We start from the raw sequence: 23800 nt of genomic DNA on the forward strand, positions 1-23800 counted from the left end.
AAAAGTACAGCAAATTTTCAAAAAATTCGATCATGGATTACAAAAAAAAAAAAAAAAAAAAAAAAAAAAAAAAATTTTGATCATGGATTACAAAAAAAAAAAAAATAAATAAAAAAAAAATTCTGTTCTTCACGGAGCCACCTTACATCAGCCATTTTAACTAAAAAATCCACCTCCAAGCGAATAAATTACATCCAATTGAGCAGAGTTTTTGATAAACAACAATATAAGGAATCAAAACCCTAAAATATGAACACATTATCATCAATAAATCAAATCAAATCGATTAAATTGAAAAAAAAAAAAAAAAAACGCAGTTTTTTACAAACAACAGTCATTGAATCTCAAAAATGAAACTCAAATTGAATAAATCAGATTGTATTAAATACATCTGATTATAAACAAGATTATAATGATTAAAAACTCTAAAAATCTAACACATTATTTGTAATATATCGTAAACAAAAAAACGAAAGGCGGAAAAAAAAAAAAAAAAACAGCAAAAATTTTTTTTCACAGACATCACTGTGTTCATCTAAAAAATCAGGCTGTAATTGAGAAAATTAAATAAAATTGAATATGTTAAATGATAAAAGACACAATAAAGATTAAAAACCCTACAAATATAACTCATTATTTTCAAAATATGTAGTGAAATTGATCATATGGCGAAAAAAAAAGAAAACCCAAAGTTCTTACTTGATTTAGTGAACCCGAACCTTCAATCTCCAAATTACTCGGTTTTTTTCAACGATTATCACAAATTCGTAACATAATTTTTTGATGAACAACTTTACGATCAAAATGCGTACAAATTTTTATTGAGTCATGCCTTATTTGGCATGAAACACAAGGAAAGACAGAAACCCTAAAAACGCAACTTTCATGATCCAAAAACAAGAAATTTTTCCACCATTTAATCCATAAAAAGGTTGAAAAAAGTAGCATAAACCTTGCATATTCGATTACATAGGCCAAAAAAACAAGAAAAATGATCAAAAAATGACAAATTTTGAAGAATCCCGTGAAGAACACTGTACAGCCCGTGTTCTTCACGGGACTCGCCGATTCCGTACAGTGAATTGACGAGTCACTGTACAAAATCGCCCGATTCTCTCTGGAACAGAGCGATTCCGTGTAATTTGCCCGAATCGGCACGTCCAATGCCGATTCCCGAGTTGAACCGGACGAGTCCGATTCGATTCGGCATTTTTTAAATCACTGCTTGAGAGGCATCCAGATATGTGGTCTTAATGGCTCATTCAAAAATGAGGTATGATATGAAATTCTTTAAACCAAAAAATCCCCATATTTTGGCTGCAAGGTATGTGCTAGGGTGATATAAGGGACCCCAGAAGCAGTGCCCATGCTACACTCCATAATAGTTCCCAGAATAATCCTCTAATTTTTTTTATTCAGAATATAAACTTAACACTTACAAGACCTCAGCCATCAAATATCCCAATTTAACATTTTTTTGGTGCTAAATAACATACTAATCGAAAAAGCATCAATCCATATCAAGATCTACGAATCTGGATAAAGACTTGGTGGGACCGTGCCAGTTCCTGAAGAGCATCGGGAACATCAAAGGCTAAAACCTTTTATTATTATTATTTTACTGGTTTTCTTAATGTCATTCAACATTCCATCCACCCTAAAGAACCCTAAGAATCAGTTCGTTCCTTTTTTATTGGCCGGATTGGCAATCTAGCCAATATAAATTGCTGATCCTGAGATCAGGATTGGTGGGTGGACGTTTTTAAAAACACTGAATCAACATGTGAAATAAATACACTTTGAGGAATTCAACTCATGACCATTTTAACTACACTTGGAACAGCACATGCACCCTCCCTTTGCTTGCACCAATAAAAGATAACCAGACTCAATTTCCCCCCAAAAAAGAAAAATAAAAACATATAACAACCAAGAGCTGTGTTAATAATAAATTAAATTACTTATACAAAGCCATTGAGCAATGCAAGCCAGAGACATAATGTTACATGTAACAGGAAGAATAAAAAATTACAGCAAAAAGAAAAGAAGCTTCTTACTCTCATTCTGACTCTCACTCTTCTTTATATGGAGGGTGGTGGAGGTGGGGGTGGAGGTGTTGTAGGAGAGGGCTTTGGATTGGAGTGAGATGGTGAGTCTTGTGGTGGACCCATGGGGACTTGTGGTGGTGGCAGTGGCGGCAGTGGTTCTGGCGTGCCCATGGGTATAGGGGTCACTTGGGTGACCTCCTCGATGCCTTCATCAAGGTAGACAAGGTCTTGCATGGTGAGTTGGTGGTACTCCACAATCTCCCTCAGGAAACGGTTCTCACGTGCATAAACCGAGTTCTCATGTGCTAATCGAGCCTTCTCGTTCAAGAGTGTCTCAAGTTGAAGCCGTATCTGCATCATGTAATCATAGCATTTGAGAGAGTGAGAAGTATCTGTACCATGTTATCATAGCAGTTGAGAGAGAGAGAGAGAGAGACTGGCAACTAGTTTCTCTTTCAACCTGAGGTTTGCTTGCTATTGAGGCATAAACTCAACTACGAATAATTGCATGTTGGATCTTATATCAGACAACCATTTACCTTTACTGCAGGACTGCTACAACCACCCTTAGCCGCCAGATGTGAATTCGGACTATTAAGAGTCTATCATTTTTCCACACATGTTTGAGAAATTTTTTGCAAACTTAGGTGCATCAAAGGCACAGACCCAGCCGCTTGATTTCACACCTGACAGCTAAGGCTAGAGGTGATTGTGACCCAATCCATATAAATACTTGCCCATTATATATCATCACAATCTCCACTACCATATACCTGAAATGTGACAAATACAGCATACAAAAGCATAAAATAGAGGTTGTTACATTTCCAGTGGCCTAGTAGCTTAGCCAGGTTTTTTATATTTCCCAATTTCTTGTTTTCAGTGGAAGTGGCAAAAGATTAGAAATTCTGGGTCCATTCTGACATAGTAAGCAAAGCCCATTATGGAACCTATAACCTGTGAAGGTCCTTGGAAAAAACACAAAAAAACAAAACGCTACTCCTCTCCCCTCCTTAACCCAAATAGGGTAATGTAAAGTTCTGATTGGTCCTACTCCCTCCATCACAGTCCATTGCTTCATTGAAGGGTGATGAGCCAATGGATTATGGTCTCCCCAGTCCATTGAAATATATAGAATACTTTCCCTAGAAATGTTCTTAGGAATCCCAAAGATCCTACCAGAATAAGTGCATGCTTAAATAGAGCTGGATACATAAATTTTCTGGTTTTTCAAGTTCACAATAAGAGACAGTAAAACAAAGTATTATTCAGCTAAGCTAAAAGACTAGAAATATGTAAAGAAAAGTAGTTTGCTGGCTCATGTGTCCACCCTGCACTTCCAGGGATTTAGGACCTGAAACACAACCTGAATAATTGTAACTACATTCCCGCCTTAGATCCGTGAATTAGGGCGGTTTAAAAAAGAGTGCAGATCCAATGATCTTCGAAATATTCAAATGAATGGTCCAGAAAGAAAATGTACAAAATGACTCATTTTAAAGGCTCAAAATTTATTTTTTATAGGTTCATGATCTTGGTGGTCTAGATGATTGACCTGAAACTTTTGGATCAAAACATCATTTAGGGAGGACAGGATCACTGTAACAGGTTTCCCTGGATGCACCCAAACTCTACCCAATATGTAATGCATCAAATAATACATACCAGGTCGTCATCTTCAGGGCCGTCTCCATTCTCATGGCATTCTCTGAGAATTCTATTCTCCTCCTCAAGTTGGGCACATCGTTCTTTTGCAAATGCTAGGTCAGCTTTAACAGTTTTCAGCTCTCGCAATAACAGTTTAGCTTTTGCAGCCATTGCCATTGCAACCTGCCAACCGATAAGGCAAATCAAAACATTCCCCAACACGAAGGGATCTTTACACGTTTCAAGGGGCTTCTACAAATCTAGGCATTGGAATTGAGACTATCTTTCAAAAAGAAGGCAAGTTGAGATAAAAAATGAAAAAGGTGAAATAAGATGCACAATCGAATATGATCCAGTGATACACATTTGCCACCTTACGTCGCGAGATGCCTTCAGTTGTGTCTCATGGTCGGTTGGCATCTGTGGATTATGTGGGCTTGATGCATCAGCACGCTCCCAGTGTTGTGCTTGATTTGGTGCATCAGCAGTGGTTCCTTTTTTCCTATTGTGAAGCTTGCGAGTGTCTGCTATAATGTCCGCTGCTTTATTCTCCACAATAGTCAAACCCTCCTAGATGTTTACAAGAAAGTGCATAGATTTAGAAAGACAACCTCACTCAATGAAAATAATAGGAATGACGAACAATAATGTAAAATAAAAAAAAACATTACGAACATAAACTAGTTTTAAAATATATAAGCATCAAGGTTTAGTTTTATAGGTATGGCACATCTACGTGAACGAATGTATGCATGTGTGGATCACATCACACTCTCCGAATGACGCGTCCCTCGTATAGATATGTGATTTTAATAGTATAAATATGGCAAGTTAAATATTGCCCATTCATTGAAGTTTAATTAATTTTCAGCCCAATTGGACCTCAAAAAAAGCTATCATCATCAAATACAGAACATCTGCTAAACTAAACTTGCGTACATTGTCGAATTTATTGGTTCTTTAAGAAGACAACAAAGCAAGACACGTATGCAGTTTCACAGCTCATTAGACATTCCCTTTGCACCGCACGAAAGGGCCAGTTGTGGTACACACAACGGTTTGCCATTCAGGAACACGAGGTTCACGGGTTTATTTACGGTCTGATGACAGCATACCCAACAAAGTTAGAAATGTAAAGGAGTGGCCAAATGTAATTGATGCTCACAAGAAACTGTAGTGGCCAATGATTGAAAAGAATACTAAAATGGGTAATGAAGAATCAGGGGCATAGTTCTTAAGTTGGGAAGTGAGAAAATTATACAGAGATTTATTTACATAAGCCAAAGGAATGTTGGAACCAATGATCAAAAAGGCGTCCGCCATACCGCCTAGGCGGTCACTATTAGGGGCAGAACTAGGTGCCCACCTAGGCGATCGGGTGGACGATTAGGCGGACGAAAAGGCAGGAAAAGGCACCTGCCTAGGCGGCCTGCAGGAGTTTGACAGAGTTTTTTTGAGAGGGGCTAAAATGCCCTTTTCAACTACTCCAATTCCTTGATTATGTGAATTTTGATGAACTTTTTGAAATTAAATCAAAATATGAGTTTAAAATATTAAATAATTCATCTCTTATGTGCATATTGACAAATTTTCCCATGGATTTTCTCGTGTGTAATTTTGTCTTTTCAGTTTTTTGGTGTGTCGTTTACTTCTTGTATCTCCCATCACGCCTTCAATGTCGTTTTCTTTTCTTTTAAAATGGAAGATGTTTTATCTCAAAGCATGCAAATATTCAATGTTACCAAGAACATAAGGTCATATATAGCGCACTTGAACAATGAGATTCCACTTAATACAAATAGAACTTTGAAGGTATGGTAAAAAACTATAAGAGAAAACCATTATAATAAAGATATTGTGAGAGTACAAAATGATTTAAAAGAAAGCCAACAAACAAAACGTTGTTGATCTTTTTTTAAAAAAAATAATCTTGTGATGTATTTTAAAATTTTATTAAACAAAATCTTCCCAAGTGGTTTCTTGCCTGAGGCAGTTCGTGTACAGTATATGCTCTTGCGCTCTCCACTTATCTTTTTTTGAGGGAAAAAGTTTATACAAGGTTGCATCCGAATTATTTGGGCGCCTGGCTTAGCTCCTAGGCGGCGCCGACTTATTCAACATTGGTTGGAACCATCTTTTGTTATATTGAAATATCTCATAAAAATAAGGGTGCGGTTTGTATAGAGCCTAGGCTCTAAACAATCAAATTAGAGCCTACCTACAAATAGTGTCGAGAAATGTAGTTTCAACATCGGAAATCTTTGTGATAGCCTTAACATATATTTTTTTCTTTATTTATAAATTTTAAAGTTTAAAAAATAGTGTCGATCGACAAATCTATGAAAACTTGAAAACCTTGAAAATTGACAGTCCAAAAATGCATTATGCAATACACTATTTCCAAAACTTGAAATCCATTTTTTCTCATGTCCATGTATTTTGATGTCGAGATGATCAATTTGAGGATATTTGGGCATCAAAACAATCTCTTCTAGTGAAATTTTTGAGGTAGGCTTTAATTTGATTGTTTAGAGCCTCGGCTCTATATAAACTTTTCCCTAAAAATAATAGGAATATTAAGTAACATAAGATAATGTTCTTTAAAAAGGATATCTAGACAAATATTAAATCCACGGTTTTTACTGGTCCTGCTAATACTAGGCCCTAAAGGCCACATGAGGTTTTCTTTTTCTTTTTTAATTCTTTTTTTAGGTTAGGTTGAGCCCAGATGAGTCAACTGGGGAGTAGAAAGTAAAGAATTTCAAAAGTAACAATTTTGATATTAGGAGATTTTGGATGGATAATATTGAAAGTAGGCAAGCAATGGGAATTTTAAATCCTAATAGAAACCTTATCTTGAATGTTCCTTTAGATGAGCCAAAAAGACATAGAGAGCTCCGAGAAGCGAAAGGGGATTCGTATACAAAGAGACCTATTATTTAAATCAAGAAAGAAGAAATTCAAGAGAGTAGAAATTTTAAGCACGCATTGAGAGAGAGTTTTTATCAGAACTTGCAGAGAAGCCATCATTTTCTCTCAGTAGACGTGAGTGTAGTTTGTTTTTATATCAAGTGGAAGAAAATGTTCAGCAGATACATGATGTGTTTCTGGGATGATTTAAACAGGAAAGTAAGAAACCCCTAAATTTATGTAAAATTGGGATTTGGGGTTCTTTGAGAATGAAGTATATTCCACCTGTGTATTACCGATTTCTTACAGGCTTTGAACTAATCTTTTACAGGACATTGGGAGGTAATACAGGAGCATTTGATGGACATCTTCCAAGACACGAACTGCAGGTGAAGGCGGGGTTTAATGGTGAGTTGTCTTTGCACTCAAACAATCTAAATCACCTTGGATCAGTGCCAAGTCAACCGAGCCTCACTAGTCTCACCAAGTCAGCTTGAAACTGGACTATGATGAATCCTGATCCAAATCAGTTGTTTCGAAATGTGGCCAGTGTTACCTGGATGCTTCATACATCTCATTGTGCCGCGTGTCGACACATGTCGGCCGCGTATTGACATGTTTTGGCACATATAGACACACGCCTAGCACATAACTGCCCTTGGTATCATTGTAATGTTTTGTAACATGATACCAATGTTCGCAAAATCGAACCGGAACGGTTAACCGGACATGGGCTAGGAGCGATTTAACCAGCCTAACCGGTAAACCGGCCGATTCAACCGCCCTAACCGGGCAAGTCCGGAACGATTAAAAAAATGTTAAAAAAAATAAAAAAGATACAAAAAAACCTACTAAATAATGAAGAATGTGATTAAAACAAAACACACTCAAATGAAGTTGAAAATTAATGAAAAAATAGATTTTAACGAGTCGATTTGTGCCTAGGGGTATTTTTAAAAAATTTTGAAAAGATAGGAAAATATAAAAGTGAGTATCAATGATCAAAATATTTTTTAATCTTTACCATAATGTAAAGAATATTAAAATAGTGTTAAAAAAATCGACTTGACCAACACTTTTTTTTAAAGAAAATGATCTTTTTTTATCTTTTTTTTTAAAAGAAATGATCTTCTTTTTAAGAAAGTGATCTTTTTTTTCTTAAAAGAAAATGAAGAGAAAATTATATTATATATAATATGAACCCTTATTTTTATCAACTAAGTAGTAAATGGTGATCAAGTAATAAATGGCATATGGTTTTTTAACCAATTCATGGTTTTTTAAAAGAAAAAACGCATATGGTTTTTGAACCAATTAAATTTATGGGTTTTTAAAATGTTGGCGGTCGGATTCGAACCCCGATTCATATAAAAACCACTTGTCAATGCTAACCAATACGCCATTCCAATATATTTGATATGAATATGAAGTATTATTCTATTTAAAGTTTAAAATACTGTGTGACCACCAAAACCGGCCAAAACCGGAACCGGTCGCTGGGCGGTTCTAATCTAACCGGCCGGTTAGCGGTAAGATCGGCCGGTTTTACGAACACTGCATGAGACGTGTTGAAGTGGCACATTACACAATACCACCGTGTGTGGTGCTTATATGTGTACTTAAATAATTATTATTTTTATATTCGAAAAGACTCAAAACAAAAGAACTCTCTTATAAAATATTAATTTTTGTATATATTTAATCTTTATTTATTATAATGTTATTCTCACATTAAGATTGTTCCACAAGAGTCTAAAATTTAACGGTGGCACTTTGAATTCAATCTTCTCATTGCCATCTTTCACAATTATAATAAGTAGGAGACATCAATAAAGTTATATTGGTGGAAAAAGTTATTCTAATGTTAAGCACCGACAAAATAAATAAAATTATTAAATGTAAGGAAAAATAATATGGCCTACTTAACAGGCCAAAATTTCCGTACCAACGATACCTATAAAAAACGAATTCCATACTGACAACAACATCTACTGCACACACTGGATAACATCAAGCAAAAGATCGCATGAGCCTAGCAGCATCTAAAAGCAACACACTTGTCATTCTCAAACAATTACCGAAGGCAAGGTAATAAAAGAATGAGAACTCACATATCCAAAGGATCAATATGAAAATCAAACATGTTATCGAAGCTTGAACATTATAGACAACCCAACAGAAATTTCCTATGATGGAAGTCGATAAGTTGATACTTGATACCCAATCCAGAACATCTTTCATAGTCATTAAGTTTATAAGCCATAAGATTGTCAAAAACATCACAAGAAGGATCACAACGATCATTTTCAAGAACTTTTGTATTCTAAGAAAAATTTCAAGAGAAAATAACTTACCTCCAAAGCATTACCAATGGTGCCGCCAATGTAGTTTATGGAAGAAGCAAGTGCATCTAGACCTTTTTGAATCGTAGGATTTTCAGGTCTTCGATGGCCTTCCATTGGTTGATAAGAGTGACGAACCTACAGTTAGGAGATCACAAGTTAAAGACACCAAAGAGGCAAGGTATACTCTTCATTCACATATGAAATAAAGGAGCAGTACACCAGTGGACTAGATGCGGAAAAACCATATTCCAGTGCGCTATCACTGTCCATCAAAATGATGAACCGTGATGGAGAAAGAGCAGGACGCACCATTGGGATCATATTTGGCCATCATTGAAATGGATGCTAATGATCCTATGGACTATGGTTTTTCCATGGTCCATCAGATATAGCAGACTTCCCCCAAACAAATGAGGTCCCTTAAAGAACTGGGAAATGTAGACCACAAACACAGACGTGTAAAGAAAGGAAAATAAAAGCAACTAGGAATGGGCTCAAGACAAGGTGGTCAGGATGTCACAACATGACATATCGAGTTCCATTCCTACCACAGGTAGAGGACCGCATTCTCACTGAACTACCCAAAAAAAATAAAATAAAATAAAAGCATCTATCCTGAAGTCCTGGGAGTTCACCAAACACTGATCATAATTAACAATACTTTTTCTCGTACCTGATACCCAACTGCCGCATCATGGACCTGGGGGCTAGTTTTGCTAGATGTTTCAGATTGCTGAACCATGTTATCTTCCTCAAAAACTGATTTTGCCTTTCTGGCAAGAACACCCCAGAACCCATACTTGGACTCATTCAAGGTTTTCATTGATGTATATTCATAGGTCATGCCTTCCTGTATTCACATTCATCACATTTCCTCAGAAAATCATACAAGGGTTTAGCCCAATTTAAACAAATAGATATTCACCGCCATATCAGATCAATAAATCACAAGGAATTTTAAACCATTAGCTCCAGCAGAAAGATGAAAACTGAGGGGACCAAAGAGATTAAGAAAATCAGGAAGCCCCTCCCATAATTTACGGATATTCTACCCAACCAATACCCAAAAGTAGAATGATTTGTACTTTTATTAAGAAAAGGATACTCTCTGATAAAGAAAAGCAAAATGAAAGTTTTATTAAAAAATTGCCCATCTCCTAAGAAACCTTTTTTTGAATAATATTTATCTCTTAGAACTATGCGCATTCTTTTTTTATGAAAAGAAACTATGAGAATTCATGGAACAAAAGAAAACAACAACATATTCCAACAGAAATTCTCTAACTTCCACATATCTTTCTTTTTTCCATTGTCCAATAATTGAAACTTCTCTGAAATTTTATATACATTGGGAGATCATCTCATTAAAGGACCATTTGTATATATGGGTGGTAAACAGGTCAAGTCGACCTGCCAGTCCAGGTTCATTTGACCTGGACCAGACCCAGGTTGGGTCCAGCTCCATCTTGGAAAAAATGGGGTAAGGTCAGGTCTGGGACCACTTGACCCAATATCTATCCCTCCAATATATGTTACTATATTTTGATTTTATGCAATAAATATGTCAGATATATATATACATATATATATATATATATATATATATATATATATATATTACCATCATCATCATTATAGCTTTTTCCCAATTAATTGGGATCGGTTACATGAATCCTGGCCCCGTCATTCTGTTCTATTAAAGGTCATACCCTCAATGAGACCAAAAGTTCCCATATCTTTTCGGACTCCTTCCAACCATGTCGTTTTGGGCCTACCCCTTGCCCTTTTCAATCTTTCCACTTGAACTAACTTGCACCTCCTAACAGATGTTGTACTGGGTCATCGCCATACATGACCAACCCACCTAAGTCTGATCTCTCTGATCTATTTACCTATTGGTACCACACCTAAATTCTCCTGAATGGATTCATTTCAGATTCGATCCCTTCTTGACTTGCCACTCATGCATCTCAACATCCTCATCTCCGCTACACTCATTCTATCAGTATATTGTTTTTTGTCTGCCCAACATTCCACTCCATAGAGCAAAGCCGGTCTCACAGCTGTCTGATAGAACTTGCCCTTTAGCTTCATTGGTATGTGGCGATCACATAATATTCCAGTTATACATATCCACTTCGCCCACCCAGCTCTAATTCTGTGTGACATCTTCCTCAATCTCTCCATTTTCTTAGATTATCGACCCAAGATATTGAAAGTGCGGTCTTTTTTGTATTTTCTGGCCGTCAGTCTTAACTACTTCCCTATCTCTACTCCTATTATAACAAAACTTGCATTTCATATATTATGTTTTAGTCCGGCTAATTTTACAAACTTTGGATTCTACAGCATCCTTCCAAAGTTCTAAAGCCGTTTCGGGTCTCATCAATCAAAATTGTCATCTACGAACAACATGCATCACGGTACCTCATCCTGTAGGGGCCTAGTTAAGTCGTCCATAACTAAGACAAAGATGTACAGGTTCAATGCTGACCCTTGATGTAGACCTATTATCACTAAAAACTCACTCGTCTCTCCACTAGTTGTTCGTACAATAGTTAGTGCACCATCATACATATCTCTCACCAAGTCGGTGTAGTGTCTGAAGACTCCTTTCTTTTCCAACACCCGTCAAATCAAATCTCGATGTACTCCATCATAAGCTTTCTCTAGATCAATAAAGACCATATGGAGATCTTGTCATTTCGCCTAAACTTCTCAATCAATTGCCTAAATAGAAAAATAGCCTCGGTTGTTGACCTTTATGGCATAAAACCAAATTGGTTTTCAGATACACTCGTTTCATGCCTTAGTCATTGCTCAATCACTCTCTCTCAGAGCTTCATAGCATCTCATAAGCTTGATCCCTCGATAGTTCGCACAATTTTGTATGTCTCCTTTGTCCTTGTAAGTAGGTACTACAATACTTTTCTCCATTCATCGGACGTTTTTTTTGTTCTCAACACCTTGTTGAACAAGTTCGTTAGCCAGTCAATCCCAATCTCCCCTATGCATTTCCAAACCGCTATCGGGACACCATCTGGTCATAAAGCCTTTACTATTTTCATCTTTTTCAAAGGTTCTTTCACTGCTGACATCCTAATCCTACAAATGTATCTATAACCTCCACCCTCATTTATACCAACATTTCTTTCTATCGTTATGTTCCTGTTGTGTTCGTCATTTAATAAATTTTGAAAATAAACTCTCCACCTTTCGCTGACCTCGTTATCCTTCACTTAGACCCTTTGATCCTCACTCTTAATGCATCTAATATGGTTTAGAACACTACACTTTTTCTCTCTCATTTTTACTAATTTGAAGACATCTTTTTCACCTTCTCTTGTTCCCAGTTTATTGTATAGGTTATCATATGCCTTAAGTTTAACGTTACTTACTATTTGTTTAGAGTTTTTCTCAGTATTTTTATATTCTTTTAAATTTTGATCGTTTCTATTACACTGCCAAGTTTTATAACATGAATGTTTTTCACTAATGGCATTCTGAACCGCATCACTGCACCACCAAGTTTCCTTATCGGAATTTCTTTTCCCTCTAGATTCTTCTTTTGCTACTTTCTTGATATAGTCAGTTTTCACATAATATTAACCTCATGTTTAGAGTTCCATTTTCTTTCTTTAACAAATTTATCCCTAAATAAGTCTATTTTCTCATTTTTAAAATTCCACCACCTAGTTCTTAGAAACCCATTACTTTCACCCCTTCTCTTCCATGTCTTTATGCAGACGTCCATAACCACGAGCTTATGTTGGGTAGTCAAACTCTCTCTTGGGATAACCCTTGCAGTCTTTACATGATGGTCGATCTATCCTCTTAACTAGGAAGAAGACTATATGGCTTTTATGTGATCGACTTTTATAGGTTATTACATGATCATCTCGCTTTTTAAGGTAAGTGTTTTCTATTGTAAGGGACGCTAGACCCAACACTTGTATTTACTTCTTTCTTTATTCAATGAAACAGTTAACTCTACCAATAAATAAATAAAAGTAAGTGTTTTCTATTGCTAGGTCGTAGGCCCTAGCAAAATCTAGAATAGTCTCCCCCTCCCCATCTCATTGCTTTCCCCAAACCCATATCCCCCATGTACCCCTTTATATCCTCTAGTATCCTTCCTTACATGCCCATTTAGGTCCCCTCCTAAAAAAGTCCTCTCTCTATTTGGTATGTCTTAGACTACTCCATCTATGTCCTCCCATGTGTGTGTGTATATATATATATATATATATATCAGCCCCAACCTAACCCAACCCAACAGGTCAGGTCATTTCCAACTGACTTGGACCCACTCAATTCAGATCCGGATCAAGGTTGACCTAACCCGGACCTGGCCCGTTTGCAGCCCTATTCAAACATCTAGAAAAGGTTCGCTAAAAAAAATCATTCAATTTCCAAGAATTACAAGAAGAGATAAAATAACATCATATCCAATCAGAAAAATACATTGCAATGAACCTCAAACACAAAAAATCGGTAGCATAGAAATCCAATATTCTCACAAAAACTAGAAAAAAAAAGCACACAAATTCAGTTATTCAATTCCTAAGCTTCTCTCAACCATTTTTCAATAAATTTAGAAAATTAAATAAATGGCATCATGACAAAAATAATACTCGTTAAGGACGGGGATCAGTCAAAAGTATCATCAGTCTCATAGAATGAAAGTCCAAGTCAAATCCGACACACCTTAAATTAAATAAATAAATCCCATTGCAAAGGTTTTCCACATTTATCCATCAAATTCTTCATCCTACATAAAAGATCACTGAGCATTCACAGATCGCAATCAATCCCCTATAGCGATCCTCCATCCTTTTTCTTGGACCAACTCATCCTTTTTTCTCTTATTTCTCTTCACCCATTACAATTATGGATAAAGATCATTTATCCAACAGAGAAAACCCTTTAGTGAAATCTGAAAATATTCTCGTGAATGAATCCATTCCATTGCATAAGCATCCATTATATCCACAAAAAATGCAGTAAATTCAGATGGATGTCACCTAAGGGGAAAGTTCATCGATACATTTCAGGGGAGAATTATTACGAATTTGGTATTTCTTTTTCTTTTTTGAATAATTTTTTGTTTTTGTTTTTTTTTTTTTTGGGAGAATTTGAAGAAGTAACTATCAAGGACCCAACTAAATATCATGGTGTGTATATGTTCAAATAAGTGACAATATACATTTGAGCAGAAATTATCGATTCCAAAAAAAAGAAAAGAGATACACCTAATCTTTTTTGACAAATTCATCAAAAAATAAAACAATTGGACCAACAACATCGACAGAAACAGCCATTTATCAACATCCACTGCAAAACTCAGAACCAGATCATTATTTTCCTTTTGCTTCAGATAATTCAAGACAGAGATCACATGGCACATATAAATAATCCTCCAATTTTAGCAAAACCCAAAAAGCAAAAAAAAAATGCCATACAAACAAATCACTTCCATGAAAAAAAAAGTCATCAAAATAATTCAAAATACAATAGAAAGAGATCATTCTTTCCCTTTTTCTCCAATAATATGTGATACATAACACTCCCAGATGTCATCTTGGGTGACCTCCATAAAAATCATATTTGCGGCTTCAGTAGTTTTCCTAATTCCATTGAAGAAACTCAAATTCGAGCAAAACTCGGAAATCCCTCAAACATAAAAATCAATTCCATGGACAAAACCCATCAAAATGACGAGAGAAAGAGAGAGAAAGGCCATCATTTTTCCTTTGTTTCCAATAATTCCGTACATTTATCACTAGTTACATGAAAGAAAACCAAATTATACAAAATCCAACAAAAAAATTCCATGAAAAAATCCAACCCAATCGAATCAATTCCATGAAAAAAGCCACAAAAATTAAGAGAGAGATAGAGGTCGCTCCAATAATCCAATACATAGATAACTGATTCAATTTAAAAACCCAAATTCAATTTAAAAACCTCTGCATAAGAGAGAAGAAATATGTACTAAGAGAGAGCTAGAGAGATCAGGACCTGTCTCGAAGGCGAAAGCCTCTGTCTATACGCAGAATGGAGAGCCGATTCCCCATAAGCCGAAGAGAGAGAGGAATCCTTGTGAGCTGAAGAAGCCCTGATTGCTTGAGCAGCGAGAGAGGAAGCAGAAGAGGAAGAAGAATTCTCCTCAGGAGGAGCAGATAGGTCATTTTGCCAGGTCCGGCCTCCCGAATGCTTCCTGCGATACGCCATTAGGTTGATTCTCCAGACACCAGCTTTGCGTCCTTTCCCTCTCTCTCTCTAACTCTCTCTCTCTCTCTCCTCTTTCTCTCTCTAACTCTCTCTCTCTCTAACCGCCTGGTATTTAACAGATATGGAAAACCAAATTTTGCTAAATTCGACGGAAATTCAGACAAATTCGTCCCTTGTTGCCGGGCAAAAATGGCCAAATTACCCCTAGCCTTCTTAGAAATATTTATGGAGCTCGCGGGAGTATAATATACATTTTACTCCCTCGATCAGAATTGGAGGAATTTTTCCAATTCAAAATTTTAGGAATCACCTAAGAATTACGGCATAATTATTCTCAAAAAAAAAAAAATTAAAATTTTGATTTTTCTATCATTCAAATCTTATCATCAAAAAATTGGACGGTCTACATTCACTCTCGAGACATTTTTTTCAAGAGCACATAGGGTGCAATTAGGAAAATCTTTTACCAAAGTTAACATGTGGGTTGAAGAGAATACATCTCCAAAATTTGGGGTCTTAAAACTAATTTTAGATAGAGTTTTATATGGCGGAGTAATGGATATTACACTCCTAAAGGTAGTATAATATCTTTCGAAATATTTACTTTACCAGTGTTCCTCTCTCAGAATAATATATGTGATCATTATAACAATGCGGTCTTGGGTTATCCCCGTTTAATTAATCTATTAGAAGGTGATAGAGCAAGAATGGCTATAGAATTCATTATAAGTTTGCCAGGGCCCACGTTGTTCCCATCGCCACTTATTCATTGCCTTGGACGATGATGTACAAAGAACAGGACGCATCACCAAGTTCGTGTTATGTTCGGTGGGGCCCGTATTTCCTCCATCATCATCAAATCCATTGATTAACGACCGAGATGGCCTTTCAACTATTTGTTGTGACACTAGTACTAATCATCGTATACTTCGAAATGAGCTCCAGGCTAGTGGTCAGGTGACACAACATGATCTTTTGAGTCCCATTTCTAACACACTTGGGGAATCTTATATTCCTATGGGAGTGTACTATCCATTTACTCCTTCAAGTGGAGCTCTATTAAGGATTAATTTTAGGAACTTAAATTCTAAGGATGTAACATTTTCAACCTCTAGATTAACTTCAATAAAAAAAATAAAAAATCTAATTGCACCCTCTATGTACTGAGAAAATTATGATTCAATATTGAATAGAGATCGTCCAATTTTTAATAGGTGAGACCTATTTGTTAGGAAACTCAAAATTCAATTTCTTTTCTTTTGCGAATAACAATCTAGTAATTACTGAGGAGATTCTCAAAATTTTAAAAAAATTCACTTAAGTAGATCCTCTAACCAAGGGAGTAGATGCACATTATTGCTCTCTTGGGAGCATAGAGTACACGCTCTTTTAGGAATATATGATGTGTAAGGGCCTTTGCAAACTTTAATAATAAATAATCACATGAGCTCAAAAAATAAGGGCCATCCATTCTCCATGGGTTGGAAATAAAGAGGTGTGGGTCCCTCCATTGCTTTAATAGGGTCCCACCTATCATTGATTTTCTTGGGCCATCCTTGGAAGTGGATGCCAATGGTCTAGTTTATGGGACACCACAAAAACCTTGTTTAGTCCTCTTTATACTTTTTTTTTCTCTCAAAAATATTATATGCTTTGCAGGAGCAAATTGTTTATTAATCCCCTGAAGCAAAATCTTCATTAGGACTTAAATTATTCTCAGTACCCAGATTTTGAGATAAAACTTACTAAATCTCGCCATCCAACTAAAAGGAAAAGGAACCCCACTTTCGAATTGTTTGGAAAAAAAATTTCTAAGTCCTTGGATTGCACATAAACTATAAGAAAAGGTTTATATGCTTCCTCTACAGCATAGAAGTTCTATCCTCCCCTACCATCCAGCCGTCTAATTTTAATCAAGGGAGTCACTCACCGTTTGATCTTAGATCTGACGTCTTAAAGTATTTCATTTTTAGTTTTTTTTTACACAAATTGTATCAATATGAAATTTGGTATATGCCATCTTTTCATTGGGGTGCACCTATAAAAAAATATTAAAAATAATTTTTTGATAAAATATAATGACCAAAATACCCCTTGAAACTTTCAAGGGTATTTTGGTTATTTTTATTAAAAATATTTTTTTTATATTTTTTGTTAGTGATAGTTTAATAGAGGAATGGACGTCCAAATATCGGTGTCAAAATAGTTTATAAATAAAAAACTTAAAAATAAAATAGTATAGAGACGTGACATTGTGATTGGGGATCTTAACCCTCCATTCAGAATGGACGATTGGATAAAGGGGAGGATATAACTTCTATGTTTGAGGTATGCTTTTTTCATGTTCTATGTGAATTTAACTTTACGGCGGATTCCCCAACTAATGAGGCTACTTCTTAACTGGTTAGGGGCCTCTCTCTCTATTCTCCGTATCTTTCTCCCTCCCTATTTTCTTCCCCTTCTTTTTTCTTTTTTGCTTTGATTCCTTTTCCTTGTATCTTTCATTACCCTAATGAAGCTCGTATTTTTTCAAAAAAATCCATTGCAGAAGGATGTGAAGTTGAACGATGTATGAATATGAAAAGCAAAAATCGAGTCCCAAAACTAGTGCATATTACAACATATTATTTGGATTGTCCAATTTCAAAAGTTTATGTGTATAGATCTACTTGATTTGAACTATTTTTTTAGCCTAAAATTTTATAATTTGAGACAAAAATGGATTTTGAGGCCATCTTAAGAATTTTTCACATCAAAATTACATCTTGTGATGAAAGTTGGTGGTGTGTGATGAAATTTGGTAGCACACCCTATTTTGATTGTTTAAGGTTGCCTCCTTATAACCACACCCTTTTAGTAGTCTTGATAGTTGTAAACTTGTGTTTTTATTTGCTCCCCTTTTAAAAGCGATTGGAGCACAATCTTGAAAAAAAAGTAATATTTCATGATCAAGCTGTGTGTGTGAGAGAGAGAGGATATTTTGAAGTTTTTGATAATGATGTGTTTTGGAAGCCTAGGTTGATCATCCTTTGAAATATAGAGTGCACATTTTATATGTTTTGTATTTCTCTATTTCTTCCTTTCTCTTACTATATTTTTAGAGTTTTCTCCTTTATATAATGAAAATTAATAGTTAATGGTTTACAAAAGTTGATAGATAAACAACACTCTGAAAATTACCTTGTATATCCTAGCGTTATATTGCTATTAGAGTATTCTATAAAATAAAATTATTCTCCAAACTTTTATAAAATAAAGTAATATATAAGAATAGCAATGGTGCCTAGTTTTAGATGATTTTGTTATTTTCAACAATGAGGAATTTCTCTCTCTCTATCTATGCTCTAGTTATAGCAACTTCCATTTCAAATTAGATTTTATTCTCTTCCATAAGAATCGTTATCTCTCTTAATTTGATTATTTTCAACAATGAAGAATCTATCTCTCTCTCAACTCTCAAGTAATAGCAACTAACATTTTAAATTAGATTTCATTCACATAAAGTTTGGAATTACAAATCAAGGAAATCCAACTCTATCAAAACTACCAAAAACCTGTCCCATAAGAATCGTTATTATATATTACCCTTTAGTTTTTTTCCTTCGAAAATCACAACCTTTCTATTTATTTATCTCTCTCACTCAACACCCAAGTGATAGCAACTACCATTTCAACTTAGACTTTATTATCTCCCATAAGAATCGTGATCTCTAAAATAGGTGCCTTGCTTTATTTCTCTTTCTTCCACACCGAATGTGCCCTCCAATCTTTATAGAGAAAAGTTTAAATAGAGCCTAGGCTCTTAACAATCAAATTATAGCCTACCTCAAAAATATCACTAGATGATGTTGTTTTGATACCCAAATAACATCAAATTGATCATCTCGACATCAAGATGCATGGACATGAGAAAAAAATGGATGTCAAGTTTTGGAAATAGTGCATCTTGTATCGCATTTTTTGACCGTCAATTTTCAAGATTTTCAAGTTTTCATAGATCTACTTGATCTACATTATTTTTGAAGTTTTAAATTTTATAATTAAAGATGAAAATATATTTAAAGCATCTCTAATATTGAAACCATATTTCTTTATACTATTTGAAAGTGGGCTCAAATTTGATTGTTTAGAGCCTCGGCTCTATACAAACCGCACCCATCTTTGTAAACTTAAGTGTCCACCATTTAACTTGGCTCAATAATGTAATATAGATAGGCATTCAACATTTCACATAAATAGCACAAACAATACTCTTATTCTTTGTCAATAATGATAAAAGAGTTTTTTTCTTTTTTTCCTTTTGCTGTTATTAATTATTTGCAATATTTTGGTAATAGTAGGGTTTGATTTGTGAAAGATTCTCATGAATAGTTGTGTAGAAAGGTGGCATGCCATGACAACTTTAGGGGAGTTTAGTCACTTTGTATACACATGAAGATATGGGTTACCTTGCCAAGGCCCCAACCAGAGTGTGATTTCTATGTCCCAACCAAACTTTGATTCCATTAATTAATACATCTGGCTATATACATATATCTTGATTTAGTCATAGGAATAAAATTGCCTTGTTCTCACAACTATCCAGTTGGCATGTCACTATTCAAAGCGTCAACCAAAAAATCAGACTTTGACTTATCTTGAAAAAATAACCAATAGGCCTTTTGGCTTTTGGAGATTTAGAGAAAAAAAAAAAAAAAAACTGTTTTTATCAATACCATCGAAAAAACTCCAATGCTATTCCACTTGATTACATACATTTCAACCACTCGCATGCGCATCGAACGCTTCACGTGCTTTTTAACTTCCGGACAAACCATGCTCATATCTTATTCTTTTAGATAAGTGTACGAGCACAAAGAATGTGAAAGCCAGTAGGCACATGCTACAACACAAGCCTAACAGCCAAAATATATATAGAGCAATGTATTAAAGCCTAAATCTTTATCTTTTGCTCTTTATCTTTGATTTGGCAACTTAATTTTTAAAAAGGCAACATACGCATAAGAGATGAACTATTTAACATTCTACATATTTGCAACTAGTCCGGCTCAATATCATATTTGCATTAATATTTGTAAATTAAATCAAAAGATTTGAGCAATTTGTTAAATTGTTCATCTCTACTGCATACTTGGATAAATTTCTCATTTTTAAAACAATAAAAATAATAATTTCAAGTTTTCGAAGACCCAGATGCACCATTTGTCAAGTTTCTTCAAAGGAAAAAAGTAAAAGAAAAAAAAGGGACAATTAGTAAGACAAATAACTGGTATTATGGAATTTGGACCAGGCATTTTACCAGCAAGGTGATGCTCTTGCTGGCTGGGATGGGCAGTTCACCCATTAAGACTTCACTATGCATGTGTTATTTTGTGGTTATATACCTACTAGTTATAGTATTTTTCTAACAACTCATATTAGAAGGGAAGAAAATGAACGCATGATCGAGAATTATTTTTTCATTTTAATCTTTTTTAGAAATTTGTTTCTCATGAAATTTGGATCATTCTCTATTTTAGATCAAGCACACAAACTAATATTAGACAAACATTTTTTTAAAAAAAATGAACCAAAATACCATTAAGATTTTTATAGCTATATTGGTCAATTTATTTTGATCTTCTCATTTTTTTTTAGGAGAACCTCAGCGATGGTTACATACACAATAATTTTTGTGTGAAAAATATTTGGGAGGAAAAAAAATTTCAATGACCTATATGCAATTGCTGCAATATTTTTTTTCTTTCTAATCTGAGTCATTCGACATGTAGTTTTGTATATTTGAGCCAGGTTCATCTTTTTCTCATATATATATATATATATATATATATATATATATATATATATATATATATATATATATATATATATATATATATATATATATATATATGTGTGTGTTTTGTTTCAAACTAGTTCTATCCATTTTGGAAATATAGGCTCCTAGATATTATCCTAATTTTCACATAGAACTAAATGTACATAATCCAATCATTCATATAATGGTATATTTTCCTTTTTATGTTTTTCTCCAAAAGATAATTAATCAAAAATTTGGAAGTGACTTCGCTTAAAAAGGCATCATTAAGAAATTGCAAAACATCATAAGGTTGCAAAGTTAAACAATCAAATTAAGGGGAACCTCTAAATTTTATCATAACATATAATTTTTGTATAAAAAATTATTATGATGGTCTGAAAATCTATTTTTATCTCTAATAATAAAATTTTAAATTCCAAAAATGGTCAAATCAAGTATATTTATAAACATATGAAAATATTGAAAGTGGATAGTCCAGATAATGTGTCGCAAGATACACAATGTTTGAGACTTGAAATCTTTTTTTTGTTTTTTGTATTTGTACATCTCGACGTCAAGATGATCAATTGAAAGGATTTTCAACATTAAAACAGCCCTTTTCGATGGATTCTTGAGGTGCACCTTAATTCTATATTTTATTTTAAGGTTAGAACCTTATATAAACTTTTTCCAACTCTAAATGCTGATTGCATAAAGGCTAAGTATGCTTTGCAGCTTTCCTGGGCACATAGCATATTTCTATACATATTTACACTGAAGTATAGGACTTCTTCAAATGAATGTGCTTGAGCCCCTCAAAAAATTCGAGGGTTTTAGGACCTGAAACACATTCTAGATCAATGCAAATCAATTTCACTCAAGTCTATGGATCTGGAGCTCTAAAAATTGCGTATATTTGAAAGAAAGGTAAAAAATGGACTACTTTCACAATTTTTTTGGTTTTTTTTTTTGAAGATAAATGACGTTGTTGGTTGAGGTGAGATCTGTAGACTTTTGACCCAAACCAGGTTTCCAGTGCAAATTTTTGAAGGGTGGACTCATTACAATTGATGCACCTAGACCCTGCCTTGCATAACTAGCGACACGTTTTTCGTCAGTTTTCTCACTCATTTAGTTTCGAGTTTCGAGTTATGTAGGAAAAGAGCCCGGGCTTAATTGGTTAGCACTTGATGATTCACAACACTACGTTTTAGGCTCAATTACTATTATAGGGCCTTTTCCCTATCGACTCAAAAAAAAAAAAAAAAAAAAAAAAAAAAAAAAAAAAAGGAAAAGAAAGAGTTTTCCCTTGTGTATCAAACATCCATCTATTTGATGGATGTTAAAATATAGTGCCTCCACGATAAACCAAAACGGTTGATGGAAAAAAAAATTTCAAAAAACACCAAATTTGTTTTTCAAAAAAAGACAATGCCAAATTCATGATCATAATGAGTCCAGCCTTGCTCTATAGGGCAACCGGTATTTTATGTGGCCGTTGCATACCAATGAAGCTGAAGGGCAAGTTCTATAGGATAGTTGTGCGACCAACTTTCCTCTATAGGGTGAAATGTTGGGCGGATAAAAAACAATATACTCATGGAATGAGTGCAGTAGAGATGAAAACGTTGTGATGGATCAATGGCAAGACAAGAAGGGATAAAATTTGAAATGAATTTATTCGAAAATTTTCAAGTATGGCACTAATAGGCGATAAGATGAGAGAGCGTATACTTAGGTGAACTGGCTATGTATGGTGCATACCTGGTACAACACCTCTTAAGAGGTGGGGGTTAGTTCAAGTGGAAGGCTAAAAAAGGGCAAGAGGTAAGCCCACAAGGATATGATTGTAAGTGAATAAAAATTTAGAGCGAGAGAGGGGAACTATTTGAGAAAGTAATTATGCCCCACACTAATCTTGTAGTGGTTCTTTCATTGTATATGTAAGCGTAACAATGGTGTAATATATATGTTTTTGAAAAAATATCTCCATATCCCCTATTTTTAGGTTTTATTTCTTGATAAACCTAAGGTTTCAAAAGATATCTTCTAACCCCCTGGCTACTTTAAACCTATTTTTAAACCTAAACAAATGTGAGAAAGACATGCAATTTTTAAACCCAATATTTATCTCTTCACTTGTATACCCCAAACTTTTCTCTTTCTCTTTCATCCTACGTCTCTCACACTCTCTCTCTCCTCCCATGTTTTTCCAAACACCTATCTTTCTCCTCCCGATAATCTCTTACCTCCATGAAGCCCTTTTCTCTCTCTCTCTAGAAGTTTTGGATGATGACTTTTATAAAAATCATGTTTTTTTAGATTTGTTTCGCCTAAAAAAATATGTTTAAATTAACTAAAGGTGTTAGAATAAATAAATTCTACAATTTTTATGCCCCAAGATATCTTTTAAAACACTGAGTCTATTGTGAAATGAAACTTAAAAGTAGGGGGTATGGAGATATTTTCCCTATTTTTTTTATCTTGTCATGTACAATATACACTTGTAATATACACTTTCTTATGTTATTATTTTCCTATCTTTCTTATTTTGTTACAATTTCTTAATTTTGTTTCTATCACTCTCCCTCAAACTCGGTTGGGGAGGCAGTTGAAGCCCAAGTTCGAATTTTATTTTTATTATGGAGTAGTCCGAAAAGATATGAGAACTTATAGCTTCACTGAAAGTATGACCTTTAATAAAGAAGAATGATGGACCAAGACTCGTGCAGCCGACCCTAATTAATTGAAAAAAATGTCATCACGATTGAAATTAGCATACTCTGAACTATTATCCGAAAAGATGATGGCTTTTG

General features: G+C 34.7%; 1 protein-coding gene across 2 annotated transcripts; it reads right to left on the minus strand.

The window, feature by feature from the left end:
- Positions 1–1923: 1923 nt before the first annotated feature.
- LOC18432423 (zinc finger CCCH domain protein) lies at positions 1924–15272 on the minus strand. Of its 2 annotated transcripts, none has more exons than XR_016060892.1 (6): positions 14972–15272; positions 9624–9800; positions 8960–9085; positions 4069–4265; positions 3714–3878; positions 1924–2399 (listed from the first exon to the last, which is right to left on the minus strand). XR_016060892.1 is itself a non-coding variant. In XM_006842529.4 (6 exons), the coding sequence occupies exons 1-6, from the start codon at positions 15182–15184 to the stop codon at positions 2082–2084; spliced, it is 1191 nt and encodes a 396-aa protein (XP_006842592.1). In that variant the 5' UTR covers positions 15185–15272; the 3' UTR covers positions 1924–2081. The 2 variants fall into 2 exon arrangements, 1 of the variants encoding a protein (XP_006842592.1); XM_006842529.4 differs by having other exon boundaries at positions 4074–4265.
- Between the last annotated feature and the right edge of the window lie 8528 nt (positions 15273–23800).

This window comes from Amborella trichopoda, chromosome 8 (genome assembly GCF_054954075.1).
Source record: "Amborella trichopoda isolate Santa Cruz 75 chromosome 8, AtrichopodaSantaCruz75HAP2 v2.0, whole genome shotgun sequence".
Taxonomy (NCBI): domain Eukaryota; kingdom Viridiplantae; phylum Streptophyta; class Magnoliopsida; order Amborellales; family Amborellaceae; genus Amborella; species Amborella trichopoda.

Bases quoted from the DNA above. Each gene is read 5' to 3' on its own strand.
- LOC18432423 (XM_006842529.4), bottom strand. From the start codon at position 15,184: ATGGCGTATCGCAGGAAGCATTCGGGAGGCCGGACCTGGCAAAATGAC. The intron at 9,801-14,971 runs GTCCTGATCTCT...ATGTGAATACAG, and splicing joins GGCTTTCGCCTTCGAGACAG to GAAGGCATGACCTATGAATA. The intron at 2,400-3,713 runs GTATGTATTATT...TACATGATGCAG, and splicing joins GCCCTGAAGATGACGACCTG to ATACGGCTTCAACTTGAGAC.